This window comes from Agelaius tricolor, unplaced genomic scaffold, assembly GCF_023055355.1.
Source record: "Agelaius tricolor isolate 1412-34295 unplaced genomic scaffold, bAgeTri1.0.p SCAF_6, whole genome shotgun sequence".
In the NCBI taxonomy this organism is placed as follows: Eukaryota; Metazoa; Chordata; class Aves; order Passeriformes; family Icteridae; genus Agelaius; species Agelaius tricolor.
This window is the reverse complement of record NW_027269266.1, coordinates 19,602,142-19,623,185: the sequence shown is the minus strand read 5'-3', so window position 1 is coordinate 19,623,185 and position 21,044 is coordinate 19,602,142. Positions and strand designations below refer to the sequence as shown.

The following is a 21,044-nucleotide window of genomic DNA, read 5'->3' as shown; positions in this document are numbered from 1 at the left end:
GGCACCTCAGGATAGCTGCACTTACCAAGAATATCCAGAGAATTTCAGAGATCAGCTACTTTCAACCACCTCATGCCAAATTCCTTTCATCCCAATGTGGCAATCTTACTGTCCTTACCTACAAGTGGAATGGCACAGAAGAGCCAAGATACAGAAAAGTAGCTTTTCTTCCAGGCAAATATTTGTTGTTGTACTTCTACAACATTGCTGGCTTACACAATTCTGGTTAGTCTTACAAGAGTGGGGGAAGGCAGCCAAACCTTAGCTCTGGCCAATAGCCAAGGGGCAAGTCAGTGCCAGCATGATAAAAGCAAGCACAGCTTCACCCCAGCTGTAAATACAAGGGCTGGGACTTTCCCTGAGACTTTGACGGGAAGTTCTTTCATCCCACACAGACAGAAAAGGCTTGCAACATCCCCTCACATATTCCTGCCCTGTACACTCACCCTGGCTTCCTCTAGATAAATACCAGCTGGGCTGCCAGGGTTTCTGTGTCTGCTCCAGGCAGCAGGATCTCCCTGCAGCTCCTGAGGTTTCCCTTGGTCCACATACAGCATCTCACCAGCTGGGAAAGCACTGGCTTGCTTAGGGGGACTGCATCAGGCTGAGTGCACAGGTGAGTTTTACACAGACAACACAGCTTTCTCTCATTCCTGCAGGTGAGAATGGGGAGCAAAATGGCTAAACTGTCAACCTGAGAAGTTTAGGTGGGTTTGAAGTTAAATTTTTAAGTCTCTTGATGAAATTTTCGCCCAGCCTTTCTCTCTGCTAGACAAAAAGACCACAAAGCCAGGCCATGTCTCCTGGGTTTTTATTGACATTATACAATCTACTTGTAGCTAAGAGCTGATGTAAGGAAGCATTGAGAAATAAGAAAGTAATTTTATGTATAAAGTCAGGACCGACCAAAACTTCAGATTTGTCAGTTAATATTCAGAGAGCTTACATAGCAGATAACAGGCTTATTTAATCTTCCAGAGGTGTTTGTTATAGCTATTGGCATACAGTGAAGAAAGCTTCTGCAAATAAGGATTGGTCAGTGAGGTTTAAATAATGAAGCTAGAAAGCGGATTTTCTTTCCTATGCCAGAGCCAAAATATTGGTTTGAATTTCAGCAGCAAGGGCAGGGCGTTGTTTTACCCTGAATTATAAGTTATCACTAATAAAAGTTGGAACTAATGATTATTTTTACTTATGGATTCATATGTGGATTTCAAGTCCTCTCATTCCACTCAAGCAGCATACCAATTTTAATGCTGTTTAATATTTTATAAGCAAGGGGCTTCAATGCTGTAGAGAGAAATGGATTTTTCTTAAATATTGTCTTATACCAGCTCCACATTATTAATTCAGAGAACATTTGCAGCTGTCAGAACTGTTCTTCAGCTTTGATATAGGAAAATTTCATATCCTCTCTAAATCTGTAATGCAAACTGTCACTCAGACTGTAGGCCAATTTTTTCAAGTCTGTTAAGACTCCATGAAATGATGCAATTAGAGGAAGATGAAAATTCTTTTTTAGATGTGGCCTTTCTGAAGCTCCTAGATTTGTTAATAGCAATGATTTAGACTAGCATGAAGTAGCACTGTAACTACATATCAAAATATTGCAATAATCATTGAGAAATCAAGCATCGCTGTTTTCTTCCTCCCTGTTGGACTTTTCTCACAAAAATATATTAGGCACTTTTCATATTTGTACATTTTTAGGCAGATGGTATGTTTTTTAATTACTTCTCCTAGTTACAGGCAGAAATGATAATCAGATGAAGTTCTACTTTGTGTTGAGAAATTATGAACAAAGTGTGTAGCCTACACTAGCAGTTGGTTCCAGAGCAGGAGCTCCCTTGGGAATGAATCTGCTGCTCTCCACCATGTATCATTCCATGTCTCACATTGCAGAGCAGCTGAGGCCAGGCAATCTTGGCTGCTCATGGGGAAAACAAAACTATCTCACAGCTAATTGCAGTTAAGCTCACAGGACAAGACCAGAGCTACTCCAAAGTAAAAACCCCATCAGCGTGGGTGCTGGGTGCTCCCTATAAACCCAGTCTCTCAAAAATACAGACAGCAACTGAGACTTTCAGGCAGGGTAATTAAAATTTACATATTTTAAGGTCTCTTTCACTGGTCCCTAGTCTATTTCTTATTTAAACCACTTTATTTGGTAACTTCAAGATTTGAGCCAACATTTCTTCATTTCTCATCTTGGTTGCTGAACTAGCAGAGTAGAACTGCAAGATTTTCAATATCTTATTTTCTGTGGGACTTTTTAGAGGCATTGTCATTTTGACTTTATTTCTATTCTATTCAGATTTTCATGTATATTGACTTTGGGGTTCAAAAGCCAGGTTTTGGGAAGAAAATGTAGAGACAGGTATTTAAACATAACATTTGAATGTTTCTTGCATTTCAGTTGTGGGGAGCTTTTTGTCCCTGTATGCTCTAAAACAAAATATTGGGGATTTTTTTCCTCTTTTGACATCATTGTTTAGAACAAGATACTGTCTTCTTTTTTAAAATTTTACTGACGTGTACTCCCCTTAGTGAGAGCACTGTCAATAAAATACTCACTTGATTCACTTACTACATGTTTGTAGGCAGGGCTGTGAGAAGTAGGGGCACTCCCAAATGTCCTGGTGAGCCCTTCCTTGGGCTCCCAACAGCTTTGTCCTCCCAGCTGAGGAGGTCTGAGCAGGGTTCTGGGACTGTGCTGGGTGGCAGCTCAGGGGAGCACTGGTTATACTGGTGCCTCTTGGAGGCAAGGAATAGCTGCCAGCAAAAGCATTCATTAGAGGACTGATAGAGCTTCCTCCCAACTTCATAGTGACTACTGAGTGCAGCCCTGGATGCACCACTGCCAAGGTGACTTTCAGCTCTTGTTTTTACTTTACAAAGCTGTTGAGTGCTGTCTCTGCTGGTGGGGTTACCAGAGAAATGCCCTAACTTTGCTGGGGACAGGCTCAGGCTGCCTGGGTTGGGACTGCTCTTCCAATGCTTGGCTGAGCTGCTTTGTTTGTTGCACTGGCAGAGCCTGGATCAGCAGCACAGATCAGCCTGGCTCAGCAGCAAGGCTGGGTCCAACCTTCCACTGGGACATGCAGTTCCCATGACTGTCTTTGAAAAACATGAGGTTAAGATTAAATCAGGAGTGAGGACAGGTTCTTAGCTAAGGATAATTTCCCTACATGAGTTTTTCCCAAGTGGAGCAGCCTTGCCAGGACAAGTAAAAATGTACAGAAAAACCACCTCCATAAACAGCACTGTATCCCTACAAAATTAGAATATTAATAAATTTGATTTGAGTTCTGAAACATGAACTGTTCCAGAGTTCATATAACTTGGCACTTCAAAGGTGCTCAATTATAATAATCTGCTACAAACTGCTTGATCAATGTTGAAAAGGCTCAGCCATCCAATTCAGACAAGTTACAGCACCTGAGGACTTGGATCAAAGTGTTTTACTGCTGCCTACCCCCTTTAGTGATGCCAACTATGTGAGCAAGTTTCTGGAGGCCTCTAGATAAACAAGCCTTAAGAGCTAAGAAATTAAGTGAAGAAGTTGATTGCCAAAGAGCAAAACACTTTCTGGCATCATTAAAGCAGAAGATAGTTTGACAAATGATTTCTCTGGGGTGGTCTCATGCTATGATGACTGTGAGAGCAGGAAATATGTAAAAAGACATGAGTACTCACAAAAAGCGGATAATTATGCAATAATCATAATAGCATAAAATGGTAATTCAATAAAGACAGTGAGTTTATTCAGAAAATTCAGTTCCTTATTTTGTATGGCATTTCCTTGCTGGATATCAAGAGAGGGTCACCCTGCAGGAGGGAATTATTTTGTCCAATTAGGCAATTACAGAAGCAGCATGACACTTTGTTTCCTACCTCCTGGCACCCTCTTCTTTGCTCTTCAGCTAAGTTTAGTAAAAAGCTTTTCATTTGTCTCTGTTCCAAATATCCACTTTTTCCTTCACTCCTTTTTTTGCTTATTGCATGGTCTTGACATGCAGACCCAAGAGTGACTTCTGCCTCAACCCCACATATTTCACAGGTAGGAAATGAGGGTAGGTCTCAGACCCTGACTGAGACCCAGGAGCGAGCAGAAGACAGAAATCAGGGTGAGTTCTCTCTGAAGGCCACAGCCCCTGTGTAAGGGGGCACAGGCAGCAGGGATTTGTATGAGATGTTTTGTAAGGGTTCCTGTCCCCCATGCAGTGGCACAGGATAACTCTGGCTCCCCACTGCAGCCTGTAAACAACTTGGTGGCAGTGCTGCACCCCAAGAGCAGTGCCCCAAGGCAGAGAGATGTCATTTGTACCAATGTCTGGGCTGGGAGAGGACATAATAACTCACAGGTGTGCACACCCACCCCTGCTTGCCAGGCAGGAATCACCAGCAGCAGCTCGCCCATCTGCAAACCTGGGCTGAACTCAAAGGATGCTTTGGTTCAAAAAAAAAAAAAAACCAAGAAAACCCCATAAACCCTCGATCTTTCCTTTTCTCAGCATAGGATGCTGCCCTGAACAGCTCTGTCAATTTTTTACTAATCTTGTTGCTGGGAGTTTTTTTTCTATTTTAAGAGCATGTTTCTAAATTCAGGCTCCTCGGTAATTAATTTTCAAAGCCTGTAACTTAATGTTATTGCTTAAAGAGTTTTGAAATCAGCGGCTCAGTAAGAAGGGGAGCTTCTTCTATCTTGACAAGTATCTAAAACATTGTCTGATAAGAATTTTTCTGTGTTCAAATATGCAACAGCATATTATAATATCTATCTCACTCTTTTTTTTCCTTTTGTTTTTGGGATATTTTGGGTTGGTGTGTTTTGGGGGTTTTTTTTGAGGAATAATTTCTTCTGAAAAAATCAGTGTTCATTTTGTCCTGGAGACAGGCATGTCTCTGCAGATGCCACTCAGATTCAGTGAAATGAGAGAGGAAAATGTTCAAGTCCACATAAAATAAAGAAAGGAAACAAAAAGGAGCAAGTAAATACAATTAGTACACTTCACATCAAGTGAGTAAGGGAACTGATGAAGTTATCCACAGTCTTGGATTGTCCAATCATATGTCTTTAAACCTGGATTAATGAACTTTCTGTAATATCTGCTTGGCCCCATTCCCGAAATGTTGCAAATCCACATTTATTTGTTTTGGCAAGAAAGTTTCATACTCATGCTTTGTTTCCTTAAATCTTTCATCATATTCTCACTTCTCAGATTTCTAAGAGTGTAAGACAGCCAGGAACATTGCTGCTGCACCATTGCAGCCACCTTGCCCTTTCTTTCGTGGAAGGTGGAACAAAACAACTGAGATTCATTCTCCCACTTGTGCAACCTGTTCCAAAAGTAAGAGAACTGCAAAGAATTCATTAGTGTAAATGGGAAGAGAGTCAGGCTTTTCATGCTCTCCTAGAGCTCATAATAAATATGTGGCATGAAAACATTTTTAGTGTTCGGAAGGTCTGGTTTTGGTAGGTTGCTGGTTTAATTTCAGCTAATTCCAGTCTCACTGCAAGGCACTGATGGCTGTCAGTAAGAGCTCCCCAAATAACATCCCCTCCTTGTTTTCCAATACTGTCAAGAGACCACAATGATGTTGGGTAAAAAATGCTTCACTCCTTTCTCTTTTGGTGGTACAGACATGCATTTGGGTGTGTGTACTTCACAAATTTTTGGGGTGTCCATTACTTTAGCTTGACTTCTGTAAGAATGAGAAATCCTCTTAGTCATGCAGAGGTATGTGAGTGTCTCACATTTATGTGTGTTCCTCAATCATCTTTTTACTGATGATTTCAAACAAATATACCAGGAGGGCAGAGTGCTTGCTTCTTCTCATTTTGCAAGAAAGAGGGGCAGCTGAAGACCCCACAGAAGAGTCTTGAAAAATAAAAGACTATTATGTGGCTATATACATTTGAAATACCTAAAATCCACTAGAAGAAATGTTACAGGAGTCATCTCCTGTGATTAGAAACAGTTTCAATCAGTGCCTGTAATCAGCCAAGAAACACAAACCCCTAGGAAGCCAGGCTTTATTATTTCTAGTGTTATTTCTCTGTGAGACACAGCTACTTGTTACTGGCTCTAAATGGCAGATAAAAGATGCTCAAGAAAATCGCTTCACAGCGAGGGAACGCCTCGGCAGGAATCCAAGAGGTGCCTCCCCATGCCTGGTGGATCCTCAAGCATTGCTCAGAACATCTCCTGGGCCAGCTGGGATAAACCCAGCGCCCCTGCACTGCAGGCAGGGATCTCTCTCTCCCTCACACTTGCTCACCTTCACATGTTTTAAGAAATATTTTCATTCTTCTTGCAGTTGAATAGGCCTGAATTAAAGCTTAATACCTACAAACCTCAAAATAAAACAACAGCCCTGAAGAGAGTGAGGAAATGACTCAAGTTATAGCTGTGTATTACATATTTATGGGAGCAGCTGGAGGTGGTGAGATTTCCAGCCCTCTCAGTATTTTGCTATGATTTAGACAACATTAAGCACATCTATTTAGGACTATATTTCATCTGTTTGAAGAGCCTCCAGACAGTTTTAGTGTCCTCCTGATAAAAAGTGAAGATGTGGGAAATGCAGTGTCCTCCATAGGAGGATTTATTGTCTCAAAAAATTATTTTTTATCAGCTTTGTCAAAACTTGGAGTCCAGGATTTTCTGCTGAGAAGAACAGCAGATATTCATTTGCTTGAAAGAAAATTCATGCATAATTTGTTGTAATAGGTTTGCTGGAGCTATTCTGCTGTTTTCTTGATGTGTTTAAATACTGGATTAATCATGGGACAGTAGTTGAGCCACATGCCTTTTAGTTTTAGGTGTATCAAGAAGCAGAAAATGCAATTTGTATTTTAGGGCAGATTTGGTTCCAGAGATGTCATCTTCTAAGAAACATTTTTTGTTATAGAATGTCTTCCTTCTCTCTCTGTGGAAATAGTAAAATTAAATTTTAAGTAAATGGGACCACCTCAGAGTAGTGTACCTGTCTTTCTGAGAACAATTTCTAAATCTCATTTCACCTGTTTTCCACATTACAACAGAATTACTGTATATTAAGCATGTGTGAAATATTTCATAAAGTATTCCAAAGATGCAGTACTACTTATACAAGAAGTAATCATTTTCCTCTTTTTGTACTATATTTAATGGGCTACTATATATAATTTTACTGTATTAGGGCGTTTTTATCTAATATGTACCTTTTGATCATAAATTAAGAGACAAAGCAGGAGTCTTATTTAGGAAAAAACCCTGCAGCTAGGGATGACTTCTGCTTGCCAGTACTTGCAATAAACATTTAAGGCAATAATGAGAATTACCTCTATTTGAGAAAGAAAGTTTAACTTTGGAGAACTTGACAGTATGGGAAACTAAGAATTATCAGAGAAAAAAGTATAAAGCCAAATAAACATATGTACCCATTTACTTATTTGTTTCAAGTTCATCATGCTCACCCATGGGTACATAGAATTTAAAGGAAACAATGAGAAACAAAGACCTAATATTAAAAAAATTAAAAAAATAATCCTGGCCATGTCCACTGCCTCTGGCACCTTTGGTCATAGGCAGTGTTCTTTATTGGCCCCAGCATAAGTACATGCCACTGGGATGGTGTCAAAGCACCCTGGCTACCAGGAGTGCTCAACCACAATTAGGATGTATGTTTAGGGAGGGATTAGGGGTACACAGAGGCACTGGGGGAGCAAACCTGACTGAACCTGCTTGGTCTTTTCAAAGAGACATGAGGAAAGTCTGCAGGGCATGAGACAAGGGCTTATTTTCACCATTTCAACATTAAATGCCAAGTCGAGATTAGCTCACAGTAGCCCAGCAAAATTGAAATGAATAATCGTATCAGGTCCAACAGAGTTCAGGGCTTACTCTCTGTAGTGGTGATGGGAACCTCTTCTCAAAATGTTTTGGAAGAGAATGTTCTGAACCTCTGTTATTTAAATGAGCTGTCATGTGCTCAGCCCTGCCTGAGTGGTTCAAACCATGTAAGCAAGTTCCTGAATCCATGTAAGGAACTGCATGCTTCCAGGTGTTTCCTGACTAGAGAGGGACAGAACTTTGACTGAAAAAAGCCTCTAGCAGAGGCTTGAGGACTTATCTATGTGGATGCTGTGTGAGAAGGCTCAGCTGATCTTTGCTGTAATGAAAACAAGAGATACAGAAGCAAAAAACCAAACCAAAACAAACAAACAAACAAACAAAAAGCCAACAAAAAACAAACCAGAAACAGCTAAACCCTCCATGTTAAAAGAGCAGTGTGGTTATGGCGTGATGCAAGAAATCATATTGGTAGCTTAAAATGAGGGCACAGTCTGAACTCAAACCACTTGTCCAGATGCCCCAGGTTCACTCCTGTACAAGCAGAGTTAAACATTGCAGGTTAGTGAACCCCAGCAAAGAATTAACTTCTCCATGGAGCAAGGTACTATTAGAGCTCATCTGTGCAATGGACTCAATTTAATAAGCTCCTATCTGTCAATTCAAGCATCTCTCCATCATTATAGAAGAATAACCCTTTTGAAATATGGAAAAACAAGGTTTTCCTGGACAGGTGAAGTTAGATTTCTTATCTAAATTCTACTACCAAGAACCACTGGAATATGCCCTCAATACTGTTGTCATGACTTCTATACAACCATATATGAATTTACACATATGAATCTACACTCAGCATGCTATATAATGAGCAAGATGTATTAAATCAGAACTATTATTTGCCTCCAGAATACTAGAGCAATGGCAAACTTCTCCTGAAAGGCCATTCCCATCCCTAACACTCTCTATTATTTGCACAGAGTAACAGAATCCTTGCTGTTACTTACATGGAAATAGCAGTAAAAATAATTAGTATACATAAAAAGAAGGCCTTTGACCCATCATTTTTACAGTTAAAATCCCATAATATTTGCTGTATGTATAATCCTTATGTCCACCTTTGGGATTAAGATTCTTACAATGACCTTAAAAAGAAGAAAAAAATAAAGGAGAAACATAAATGGACCAGTGTTGGAAATCCTGGCACTAGTTCCTGCAGTAGACAACACCATGACCTACCATAACCTACTTATAAACCTTTCTTTTACATGGCAACAGGTCAAATTTCTTTGGCCTTTTCTCTTCTCATAGTCCTTATATCCTGCTTTGTCTTCTAAAATTTTGCCCTGAATCAAGAGATAAAAGAATATAATCCCAGTAAAAGATTGTGGACAAAGAGGGAAAAATACAGAGGTTCTGTCACAGCTTGGAGCCACCACAGGCAACCAAGAAACATCAAGTGCTCAAAAATGGATTTTTTCCCCAAGCAGAATAGCAAGCAGAGTACACTAGATCCTGAAGGTGGGAAGGTGATGTTACATGGGAAATACAATTTGAGAAGAAAGTTAGGTCAGGAGATTGGCAGCTGCTTAAAGAAAATCTGTTAAAAGCAGAGACATAAAGATTGCAATGCAGAGCAAGGACTCCCATAAGAGAGCCATGTGGCTGGAGCTGTCAGTTCTTCAAAACTTCATATTCAAATAACACACATAAACCAAAAGCTATAGACAAGCACAGAATTGTGCCAATATGTTGCTATGATTTGAAAAGCCACAGAACAAAAGAAAATATAATTAGTAAGGTACATATAGAATAACAAAAAGTTTCTTGTAAAAACATAAACTGTTAAAGAAAAATCAAGGAGAGAATTGATCCATCATTCAGCTGAGGGAAACTATTGACCAGTGACTCCAAGAAAGCCAACTCTGTAATGGCTATTTTGCTTTTGTTCAATGGAAGGGTCAACCCCGACAGAAGGGTTTACATCAGTAGTGAAGAGCTGGAAATACTTGCTAAATGACAGAAGAAGGAGATTAGGCCATGCTTATGTGAGTTAAATGACCTGAGATCAGCGAGGCTGATGGAATTCATCTCACACCATTTAGGTGATAACTGAAGCATTTCCACAGTTGTAAATACTGTCTTTAAGAATTGTATGGAGGAGGTAAAGTTTTGAAAGACTGGAAAGGTAATAACAGCTATTTTTAAATGTAAGATGAAAGAGGTGCAGAATTATGGTCCTTTTAAATAATCCATTTAAAATAAATTCTCAAGCAAATTCTCAAGCAAATAGAGGAAGCAAATAGAAAATAAGAAAGAAACAGATGATAGGCACGTGGATTAATCAAGAATAAGACATTCCAAACCAACCTTATTATTCCTTATAAAAGGATAACAGGCCTTGTGAATCACAGAAGTGATACAACTTGACACGAGCAAATTTTTTAGTATGGTAAATGTTAGAAAAAATGTCAAAAGCAAACAAAAAAATGCAGTTTAGATTAAACTAATACAAGGTAGGGTTCTGTGGAGCTAGCAAAAGAAACATTTTTCAGTCTTTCCATTAACCATTGTCAAAATAGAAGACTGCATTTACTGCAGATATACAGGGGGTTTCTCCTGGCAAAACCCCTATTCTTTCATTAAATGGCATTGATGACAGAATAGACATTCTACTTATTAAAGCTGACAATCTGACAAAGTTGAAAAGGGCTGCAAGCAAGTTAGAGGACAGCCTGAAAATCAGAATAATCTTGACAAATTGAAGCTACAGTTCGAAAAAATATGGTACTATTCAACGGGAACAAGTGCATGATACAACTCTGTAAACAGTACAGAAATCAAGGATGAAGTAAGTGGTATGGGAGAGGTACAATTAAAGGACTGGGTGTAAGAGGATGCATTTGCATTGGTATTTCAGTTCTGCTCAGATGTAGAAGCAGATCATCACTTCCAAGCTTTGCTTTACACTACAGGGTTATCTTGGTGGACCCGAATGCATTCAGCTGCTAGTGGGCATGCAGGCTGCAGGGCTAAAGTTAGTCCAAGGTGGAAATCTGACTTGTGGATGGTGTGCAAATCATGAGCTCAGCACCAGGTGTGCACTCCACATCTTGGTCCCTGTTGCCACACGCCCCTTGCTAAAGCACTCATCACCTGCACAAGCTGACTGACTATTGAATCAGCTGTGCTGTGAATGAGACAAATGCGACAGCAGGATTACATACGGACTGTGAGGCAACTAAAGCAATCCTTTTCTGTCTGGTAAGATCTCTGTGAGAGTACTGCAGTCAGCACCACACTTCTAATTAACAGTTGGAGCAGTTTAGCCTAGAAACATCAGAAGAAAGCCATGAGAAAGATCACCACTCTCAGAAATACAAGTTACAGGAAAGATGAGGGACTGTTTTATTTCTAGAAGAAAAGGGTGAAATAGTAACAGCTTTCATGTCCAACAAAGGCTGCTGCAAAGAGAAGGGGGATAAACTGACACCTTTGACAGCTGTGTCTACTATGGGGGGGCAATACAGATTGCTCATACAAAAATTTGCCTAATAAAATGGCTGAGAAAGCAGTAAGCAAGGAGCTTCAGCATCCACTACACAGGAAGGTCTCACACAAACAGGTGAGACAAGCATCTGTCAGACTTGGTTAAACACAGTTCATTCTACTGTTAAAAGGACCTCTTAAGATCACAACCAGAGCAATTTTTTTGTTCCTTTTTAAAATGTAAAAAGTAAAATAACTATTTCCTGCTCCTTTCATCTTGTCTTTCTAACTTTTGAATCAGTCCACTGATCTTCCATCTGCATTTCATGTTACATCTTTCTGATATTTCCATTATCCATCCCATCTCCACTTTTCCACTTTTGGCACTGTACTTCATCCATGGTATTCCTTCTGCTAGGATATTCCTCCTTTTTCCCATGTGCAAAGCTATCTGCCTGTCTTAATTCGATTTCCTACATAGTCAAGAATTTGCACATAACTGCTTAACTAAACATTGTACCTTCCCCTTCCCCTTTGTTCACTTCCCCTTAGTGTTTATACAGTGGGGGAAAATGACAGTGTTGCAGGTGACTTCTTTTTTTTTTCAGCATCTCCTTTCATCTTTACCGACCAAGAAAACTCAGAGATTACCACCATTTTCCTTAAAATAGGATAACTCAGTGTAGAAGAATACAAGAACAATGCAGAGGAGAAAGGACACAGCTATCATTGCAGAAGTTTACACAGATTAGCTTTCGAATAACAAAAGGCATTACTAGTGCTCTAATGTTATGGGGATGGATATAAGGAAAAATATTATGTATGCATACAAATCTCTATGGCTTTTTCTCAGATAATTTACAGCTACATATGTAAAAGAACAGATAATAATTACTGCATGTTCTTTTGCTGGTATTTCTGCTTTCTTCTGGTGCTTTGAAAGCACCCAGCACAACCCATGGGCATGGAGCAGAGCTCCACTGCCACCAGCTGCTGACTGACAGCCCCGTGTCAGCCTTTGGGCTGAGCTCCCAGGTGCCAAAAAACCTCATGTCCCTTGTGATATATTTCTGCTTCCCATCTGTCACACTGATACACCACAATAAAACACCTCATTCTCTAGAAAATTAATGTCTTCTTCGATTCCAGCTACTGCTGCCATGAATCTGGGAGTCCAGTTTCCTTCTTTTGACTTTAAAACCACACTGTGAGATGCTGCATGTTCTTCAAACACAGGCAGCAGTGCTAGGATGTGCCTATACACTCCCTATATGCTCGTATCCTACTGCCTGAATTAGCCTCCAGACATTCACTGCCAACCCACTGAACCCTTCTTTTGGTTCAGTTAGAGCCAGCTGACACAAAGACATGTCAAAAACAAGAAAAAGCAGGGTTCAATGGAGAACATTAACTTAATTACTATATTTTTTAGAAGGCATGCAGAAGACCTGGAATTTAAAAGTAAACTTGCTTTGTCTTACATGTGATTTTCAGAAATAACAGATGCACTATCAGTTTTACAATATAATCCATTTGTTAAAAATTTCATTGGTGACTAGTTTATTTCTAATATATAATTTGTGCCTTCATAACAGCTATGGGCACCCTTATTATCTCTTACAAAGAAAAGGTGAATTCTGCTCAATTTATTCAAGCAAATTGTCTCTCTTGTTAAAAATGGTATTAAGCTATATTAGACCACAAGAACTAAAGAAAACCTTAGCTCTCTTCAGCTTTCTATGCCTTTTACACTCCCTTTACATCTTAGATAGCACTTCAGGAAACCATATTTTGGGGAAAAAAAAAACATTTCTTCCATTATTTTTTTCTTTTCATTTCCCTATTTTTTTCTTCTCTGGCAAAACAAGTTCAGTGTTCACTAGCAAATGAGGTGTTCGGTATAAGTGAACAATGGAAGTATTTTATAGACTTATTTCTCACTGGTGGATCCATTTCTATGTTAAATATGTTTATAAACCCAAACAAAACATAACTCCACTGATCTACCAAATACAATACCTGATGTCATCCATCTGAGTTTTGGTTTTTTCCATCCTTAGTTCAGAGAGGAGAATGAATTGCACAGTTCACTCAGCAAAAACTTGAGGATTTCTTGAGGACAAATACAGATGCTTTCAACTGGATGATTGCATGTTACAAATAAGTTTTACTTTTTATTTTAGATAGGAGCCTACTTTGTAAAAACTAAAATTAAGGAAAGAGAGTTGAGTCTTACTAGGTACTGAGTTGGACCATTATTAATATTACATAAGCAACCCTTCTGTTCTTTTTGAAATACAGACTCTGCCCAGAAAGGAATTTCATAGCTTTAGTCACATTAGAGCCTCATGGGACATTAATAAAGCCTTCAGAGAATGATTTTCAAATATGTCAAAGGACCTTGTGACTTTATGCATGTGTCAGAGCACACAAATATGCAAGGCACATTCAGATGGTTCCCTTTGAGGATCTATTTTCATGCTCAGTGTACTACTTGTCAAAGTACATGGAGTCCAGCTGCAGAGAGCCAGGGTTAACTCCCTGCTGCACTGCAAAGCCTCCCATGGGGCCTGTCTGAGCCACACAGATCCTCCAGCACACAGGTGCTCAGCCCTCCTCTGCCTGAATCCTCTCCTTTCCCAATGACCAGAAGCATCTGCCTTGGCACCTCTCTAAACCAGGGCTCCCACAGCTCAGTGCAAGAGTGCAGCAGGGCAGGCCAGCCGAGGGCTACATAGCTACATACAGAAGTAGTCCAAGAAAAAAATCTTCACATTTGATTCTCAGAATAAGAATTTATGTGTTTCTCTTGCAAGCAAAGCTTGTGCCCTACAGCATAGGTCATAGCTCTTATCCCTAAGTCATGGCAGGTAGGGAGAAGCTGAGGCCTGATTTTGTTCATTCACCAAACAAATGCAAGTTTTGGGTCAAATAATTTAAAATCATGTCAGATTTTTAAAAAGAAAAAACTGTTCTGGCTAGAGAAAAATACAAAAGAAAGTGAAGAACATCATCTCGGTGTTTTAAAAGGCAGTATGTATAAATTGCAGCATTCTGAATGGTGCTTCACAGAAGAATGTAAGCAAAGGGTCATAAACAACAGGAGCAAAGAAGTTGTTTTGGTTCTAGCTAAACACTTCATGCATTTCTTTTCTTTACAATTTCACCTGCAAACTGTAAAACCTGTTGGTCCCACAGCTCTAATTAGGACAGTTAGCTATGAGGCAGTTTAAGAACTGAATTGGGGCTCCTGCAAATTAAATTTCTGCTCTAAGTACCAAACTGATGCACAGTCCAAGAGATGGTCAGACAGGTCTGTCTGATGGACAGACCCTGAGACCAGGGTCTCCTGTTGGATGTCTTAGGTGTTCTGCTCTGAGTCCACCTTTTGTTAAGGGAGAGCAGCATGTGGACCTGCTGCAAGACCTATGGAACAGACCTTTTTGATTCTGTATTTGTATCATGGGTCTCACTGTGCAAGTACAGAGCGAACACGCTGCCATTGCATGGATAATACATTAAAGACTTTGAAGTTGCCAGGTACAGTGATAAAGGTAGAGAGATAAAACCTCAAAGAGAATTTTACTATGAGTAATATATAAATATCAAAAATCTATTTTCAACATGAAATATTCAAGTCCGCTGTCCAAATGCATCATGGAACATTCTTCAGGAAATTGAAGAACAATAATAAAACAAACTGGCACTGACTATTTGCATTAAGGAAATACTGAGAATAACAGATAGGTTTATAGCTACCTTTTATAATAACTCTTCATAAAGTATTTTTAAAAAGACCTTCCAGGTTCTAATCTGATAAGAAACAGACTCCTCCTCAATGCTTTTCTATAGCATAAATAAGCAGCAATTACTCTGAAAAGTATGCTACCCTTGCTCTCTGTGCTTCTGTGTCTTTTCCTCCTATTTTCTCTTTGAGAGAGGAAAACTGAAACAGTTCAGCTGGATGTTAAAATCCATAAAATGGAAAAGAGAGTGCTATAAGACATGGAGGACTGAATATTCAGAACATTGTTTTAAAAAGTGTATATAAATCTTCTGAGTGTGTATTCAGAAGAGTGTGCAGGAATCATATTAAAGGACAAGAAGAGGCTAAGGTGTCTATTTTATACACCCAGAGTGAATACAAACCTTTTATTTCCGAGAGATTGATGTTTTGCTTAGTTTGTTCCTTTGTTTTGTTAACAGATGAATAAAAAGTCTTCCAACACGATGGCTTTGGCTCCTAACACTTCTAACAAAAGAGAGACTGTGTGCATATTTGGAACTGGAGATTTTGGACGAGCTCTGGGGCATAAGATGATTCAGTCTGGCTACTCAGTGGTGTACGGAAGCCGAAGCACCCAGATATCCAACCTGATTCCCAAGGATGCAGAGGTGTTGGGCCATGCAGAGGCGGCACAGAAAGCTGCCATCATCATTATAGCAATCCAGAGGCAGCACTACAACTTTCTTACACCACTGGCAGAGGTTCTCCGTGGAAAAGTCTTGGTGGACATCAGCAACAACTTGAAATTAAAGCAGTATCCAGAATCGAACGCGGAGCACCTGGCGCAGCTGCTGCCCGGCAGTAAGGTTGTGAAGGCCTTTAACACCGTGTCAGCCTGGGCCCTGCAGTCGGGCACGCTGGATGCAAGCCGGCAGGTAAGGCTGAGCAACGGGGGCTTCCTCAGTCACAGAGTTACACATTATATGGCTCCTTCTCAGCTGCACAAAACACACCCGAGACAGCAGAACTAGGCAGAGTTGAGATGGTGTTTTCACTATAATCTCTCATTTCAAACAAAATGTGAGCTAAAATTTACTTTGGATTTTTCGTATGGCATGACAGTGAATATAAATACCTCGCCTCTGAACTCAGAAAGGTGTTTAGAGACACTAGAGAAGTAAAAGAAGAAAGATAGCAGAGCTACAAGGGAGACAACAAATCAGGAGTGTTACATCAATTGGTCATCAGGGTTCTAAAGTTAAACAGAAATGAGATAGGAGGAATTTTCACAGCAATAATAAAATGAAGAAAGCAAAACAAGGGAGGCAAGGGATGTGATAGTGCAATGAGTATTGGCAAAAGAAGTATGCTGAAAGGTGAATAAATCACTAAAGCTTTTTAAATCATGGCCACCTAAGTTTAACACAACATCAGTGCATGCAAACTCTTTCAACCACCTCCTCAACCACAGGCCAGCAGGCACAGAGCTGGTCATAGGAAGTAGATAAATAATTTATTATAGCCCTGTTTTCAGTCACTTCAAAAGACAGTGCTCTTACAACACATGAAATCATCCAGCTACTCAAAGCACTACTAACTTTGCTCTCCACTGCCAGAGAAATGGTTTTGGCTAGGGCTTCCAAGCCTAGGTTCTATAAACCCTGACCATCTCAACAAAAGCAGAAATTGCCCCCTTTCTCCCAGTTCCAAAAGCACTATATTGTCTTACACACTCACAGAAAAGATGATTTCTTCACTATTTTGCTAGACCTGGAAAGAACTAGCATTTACTTTTGTGACAGGCAAATCAAGTTTTAAAGATCTCTGTCCTCACTCCCTGGAGTATTTATGGACCACTATAGCAGCAACTGAAAATTTTGCTCTTACTTACAGCTATTGAAAATTTTGCTTCAATTTAGCCCTACAAAATCGTGTGCTTACAAACTACTTGCAGATCTTCAGAAAAGTATGTCAAGTCTTCTACTCAAAGACATATGCTAAGGCTGGTATACATCGTTCTTTCCAGATATAAAATTCTGCCACTTGAAACAATCTTCCTCCCTAAAGTAAAGAATCATATTCAAAGTTCTTTTACTTGTTTGACAGAAGTACCTATAGGGTACTTTTTTGCCTATGTTAATTAAGGTCAGCAGTAAGCCAAGTAAGCAAAGAAGCAGCCAAGGAAGCTTGTGCTTACTCTCTGTATCCAGGCAGGATGGCAGTAGAGAAAGTCACAAAAATCTGTAAAAAAATAAACTTCTGTTTGTTTTTGTCTGCAGGTGTTTGTCTGTGGAGATGATGTGGAAGCTAAACAAATGGTCATGAATATTGTTCGTGCACTGGGTCTCACTCCAGTAGATAAGGGATCCCTCTTGGCTGCTCAAGAAGTAGAAAATTACCCTCTGCAACTCTTTCCAATGTGGAAGTTTCCCATCTTTTTGTCCCTTGGCCTAACTGCATTCTTCTTCTTCTACTGTGTGGCTCTTGATATAATTTACACTTACATTTATGAAAACAATAACTTTTCATTTTTTATTGCAATTACCATTCCAAATCGGGTCTGCCCTGTAATGGCACTCATCCTTCTTGCCTTGGTGTATCTGCCTGGTATATTTGCTGCAATTATTCAGTTATACAGAGGTACCAAGTACCGCCGTTTCCCAGACTGGCTGGACAAATGGATGCTGTGCAGGAAACAGCTTGGACTAATAGCCTTGGCATTTGCTTCCCTGCATGTTGTGTTCACCCTTGTTACTCCAATGCGCTCCTTCGCAAGCTGGAGAACTGGCAAAAGAATCATCTCCCAGGTAAGTTTTGTTCCCTGCTCTAAGCCTTCCCTTATTCTGGCCCTGTTAAAATACTACCATCTACCTGGAGCTTCAGAAGTCCAATGTTCTTTAAAATAGAGTAATATTCCTAGATTTTGTTTCTTTCAGACATTGATATATCTGTATTTTGTTGATATTATGTTGAGCTGAGGGGATTTCTGGCCTCAGGCTTCCTCCTAGATAGTTGACATATTAATAAAATAATCAGGGAAAATGTAAACATTACTTCTTCATATACCTTCAGGAATATATTATATTATGACTTTCTGATCTTACTTAACAAAGGATCACATATCTCTCTTCAACAGGTCTACAGAATAGTAAAATATGCACCTCAAATACAGTTACATGGAACCTATATGTAATATAATTCTTCTGCTTTTTGAACAGGCATTCAAAGTAAATCTCTGATAATCAGAGAGTTAATGTATAACATTTATCTCCTACTTACCTGTAAGGAAACTTTTTCTCCTTATTGGTTCTAAAACTGCTATCACTAAAATACATCTGGTCTTCTTTTCTTCAGGTACTGAACAATAAAACAGAACCACTCGACCACACTAATGCCTGGCTCAGTGACTCTTATTTGGCTTTGGGAATTTTAGGATTTTTTTTATTTGTTCTTCTGGGAATAACTTCCTTGCCTTCAGTCAGCAACAATGTCAACTGGCGAGAATTTCGATTTGTTCAGGTAAGAAGACCATCTCTAAAAAACGTTCTTTTAAAACACCTCCTTTCCTTATCAACAGTGGCCATGGGCAGGTTTACTAGAGACTTATGGCTTTCCTCCATTATTATCTCCAAATGTGCATTATCCACCATCACACAGTGAAAAAACATCTACATGGCCATACAGCTGTAAAAACTCCCAACTGCTCTGATGGCCGCTTATGGTACAACTGGGATTACTGCATTAACAAGAGAAAGCTAAGAAGATATGAGCTCCTAAATGAAAAACAGAAAGCTGACTTTTACATCAAATTCCACAATTGTACTAAGTCACAAAATAATTTAGCCATTTTATCGAGTTAATTTTTTTGGTTCACAAGATAATTCACTTAAAATGGATCTGAAAATTACTTTATAACTCAAATCTTCTCAATGCCAAGCATCTAAAGAGAATCTGCAATTTCCGCAGGCTGTAAAAACTGCTGTGACTGTAAATAGGCTGCCCTTGGTAACACTATAATCTCAGCTCTCCATTTGGAGGAAGTTTGGTGCAAGCTGCCGTGCCTCTGCAGGAGCTGGGCTGGAGGGGAGGGGAGGCAAGAGAAGGGGAAATTACTATCAATGAATGTTTTATCAAGGCAAAAAACTTGCACGGTATGATACTTCTGGATGGATTAGCACTATAGCATAAAAAAATACTTAATCTCTCCACTGAATGTCAGTGTTTTCTCTGCTTTTTCACATATTTGACAGCCACTAGGCAGAATGTGTGAGCTAGGAAAAATTATAAGGGTTACTGATAGAGAAAAAAACCAAACTATTTAAACTCCATTTTATTTTTTTAAAAAATAATAAGATCCTTTATGTTATATAAAACAGTTTCATTTCACTAGTCCCCAAGTTGGCATATGCCACAAATCTTACTGTGTCCTTAAATTTGCATTTGTTCTGGTTTAATTTACTGTTTTAACCATCATTTCTTTCCTTCTTTTTTTTCTTCCTTCTCCTTTAGTCCAAACTGGGATATCTGGCACTGATTTTGTGCACAGCACACACACTGGTTTATGGTGGAAAATGGTTCCTGAGCCCATCAGCATACAAGTGGTATCTTCCAAACATCTATATCCTCTCCCTCATTGTTCCATGTGCTGTACTGGTTGTCAAATTTGTGCTGATATTTCCTTGTATAGACAAACCTCTCACACAAATTCGGCAGGGGTGGGAGAGGAATCCCAAATACTCAAAACAGTCAAATCACATTATCAACAAGTCTGCTGTATAATTAGACTACAGTGTATTATTAAAAAAATATTATGAGGGCATATCCAGATGAAGTCTTAGGGCTACTCTATCTGTAAAGGGAGAGAAAAAGTGAAAACTTGGCCAGGCTCTATAAAACAAAGCCACCCTAGAGACAAGCTTTACAAATGAGGCCACTGAGTTTCTGCACCTCAGGCATGCTTTCACACAGGTGCAGACCCTCTCTTTCACTTTGTTTATTTCCCCTTGCCTATTCACCCTCCATCCTAAGAAGGGTATGTGAGAAGTAGGTGTTGTTCCACGTCCCTCTTGTGTTGTCCTGAACTCCTCCAGAGCTGAGCAGAACCACAGAAACCTTTGGTGTTAGACAGCGTTTGCTCCTCTTTCTTATCCTGCCCACCAGACTCAGCTCTATGTGCACCTACACACATCCACAGAGATCCATATGCACACCTGCATGAGTTTCCACACATTTCCCTGTTTCTAAACCCAGGAGCCACCAGCACCAACATAACAGGGGCATGAGGGATGCTAGCTAAGGAACAAAGCTTTGCCTCCTAGCATTGTTTATCCTCCATTAATATCTGATCCAAGGAGAAAACTATGTTGATGCCTTAGAGATGGTTGAGTAAGATTTGTTTGGTTTGTGTACAGGAACCTTGATGTTCAAAGTGTGTGAGTCAAGGACTGCTGAATCTTTGCTTGTGCTGCTTTACCAGAAATTCAGGGGCAGGGGGAAGGAGTAGAGATCAAAATGGCAGAGATGTGAGAAGTGCTTACAAGCCTCAGCTTTTCAAGTATAGGCAAAAAATGATCTGTGATTTTTTGTGTAAGCAGTGAGTTGCAAGAAAAGAGACTGAAGGAAAATCCTTTTATTTGAGGGGTTATATGTCAAAGTCATATCTCATGAAGATAATACTGTTGATTTTTCAAAAAATAAATCATTGGATGTCATATTACAGAAGTTCTATGAAAATACACGTTTTAAAGACAATAAAGATTTTTTTTTACACCATTGAGCTCTGTTATCATTTTGGGAACCTGCTCCGCTAAGATGCAACTGCCGGCATGGTCAGTTGCACAAAGGTGTTGGGAAGCCTTGGAACAAATAATAAAAAGTCTTCAGCCAGCTGCCTGGACTTGTCTTCCCCATCTTTGTTTGCTTTTTGGATGCTCACATAAGCAGATCTTTGCTTAGTCATCCAAGTAGGCTGAGGGTGTTGGGGAAAAACAGGT

The 21,044-nt window shown here is 39.6% G+C and overlaps 1 protein-coding gene across 1 annotated transcript; it reads left to right on the top strand.

The window, feature by feature from the left end:
• Positions 1-463: 463 nt before the first annotated feature.
• STEAP4 (STEAP4 metalloreductase) lies at positions 464-20,825 on the top strand. The gene is made up of 5 exons (XM_071428955.1): positions 464-616; positions 15,531-15,986; positions 17,331-17,858; positions 18,406-18,570; positions 19,561-20,825. The coding sequence occupies exons 2-5, from the start codon at positions 15,531-15,533 to the stop codon at positions 19,828-19,830; spliced, it is 1,419 nt and encodes a 472-aa protein (XP_071285056.1). The 5' UTR covers positions 464-616; the 3' UTR covers positions 19,831-20,825.
• The last annotated feature ends 219 nt before the right edge of the window (positions 20,826-21,044 follow it).

Coding starts and splice junctions, on each gene's coding strand:
- STEAP4 (XM_071428955.1), top strand. CDS start 15,531: ATGAATAAAAAGTCTTCCAACACGATGGCTTTGGCTCCTAACACTTCT. Junction 15,987..17,330: donor CGCTGGATGCAAGCCGGCAG/GTAAGGCTGAGC, acceptor TTTTGTCTGCAG/GTGTTTGTCTGTGGAGATGA. Junction 17,859..18,405: donor GCAAAAGAATCATCTCCCAG/GTAAGTTTTGTT, acceptor TCTTTTCTTCAG/GTACTGAACAATAAAACAGA.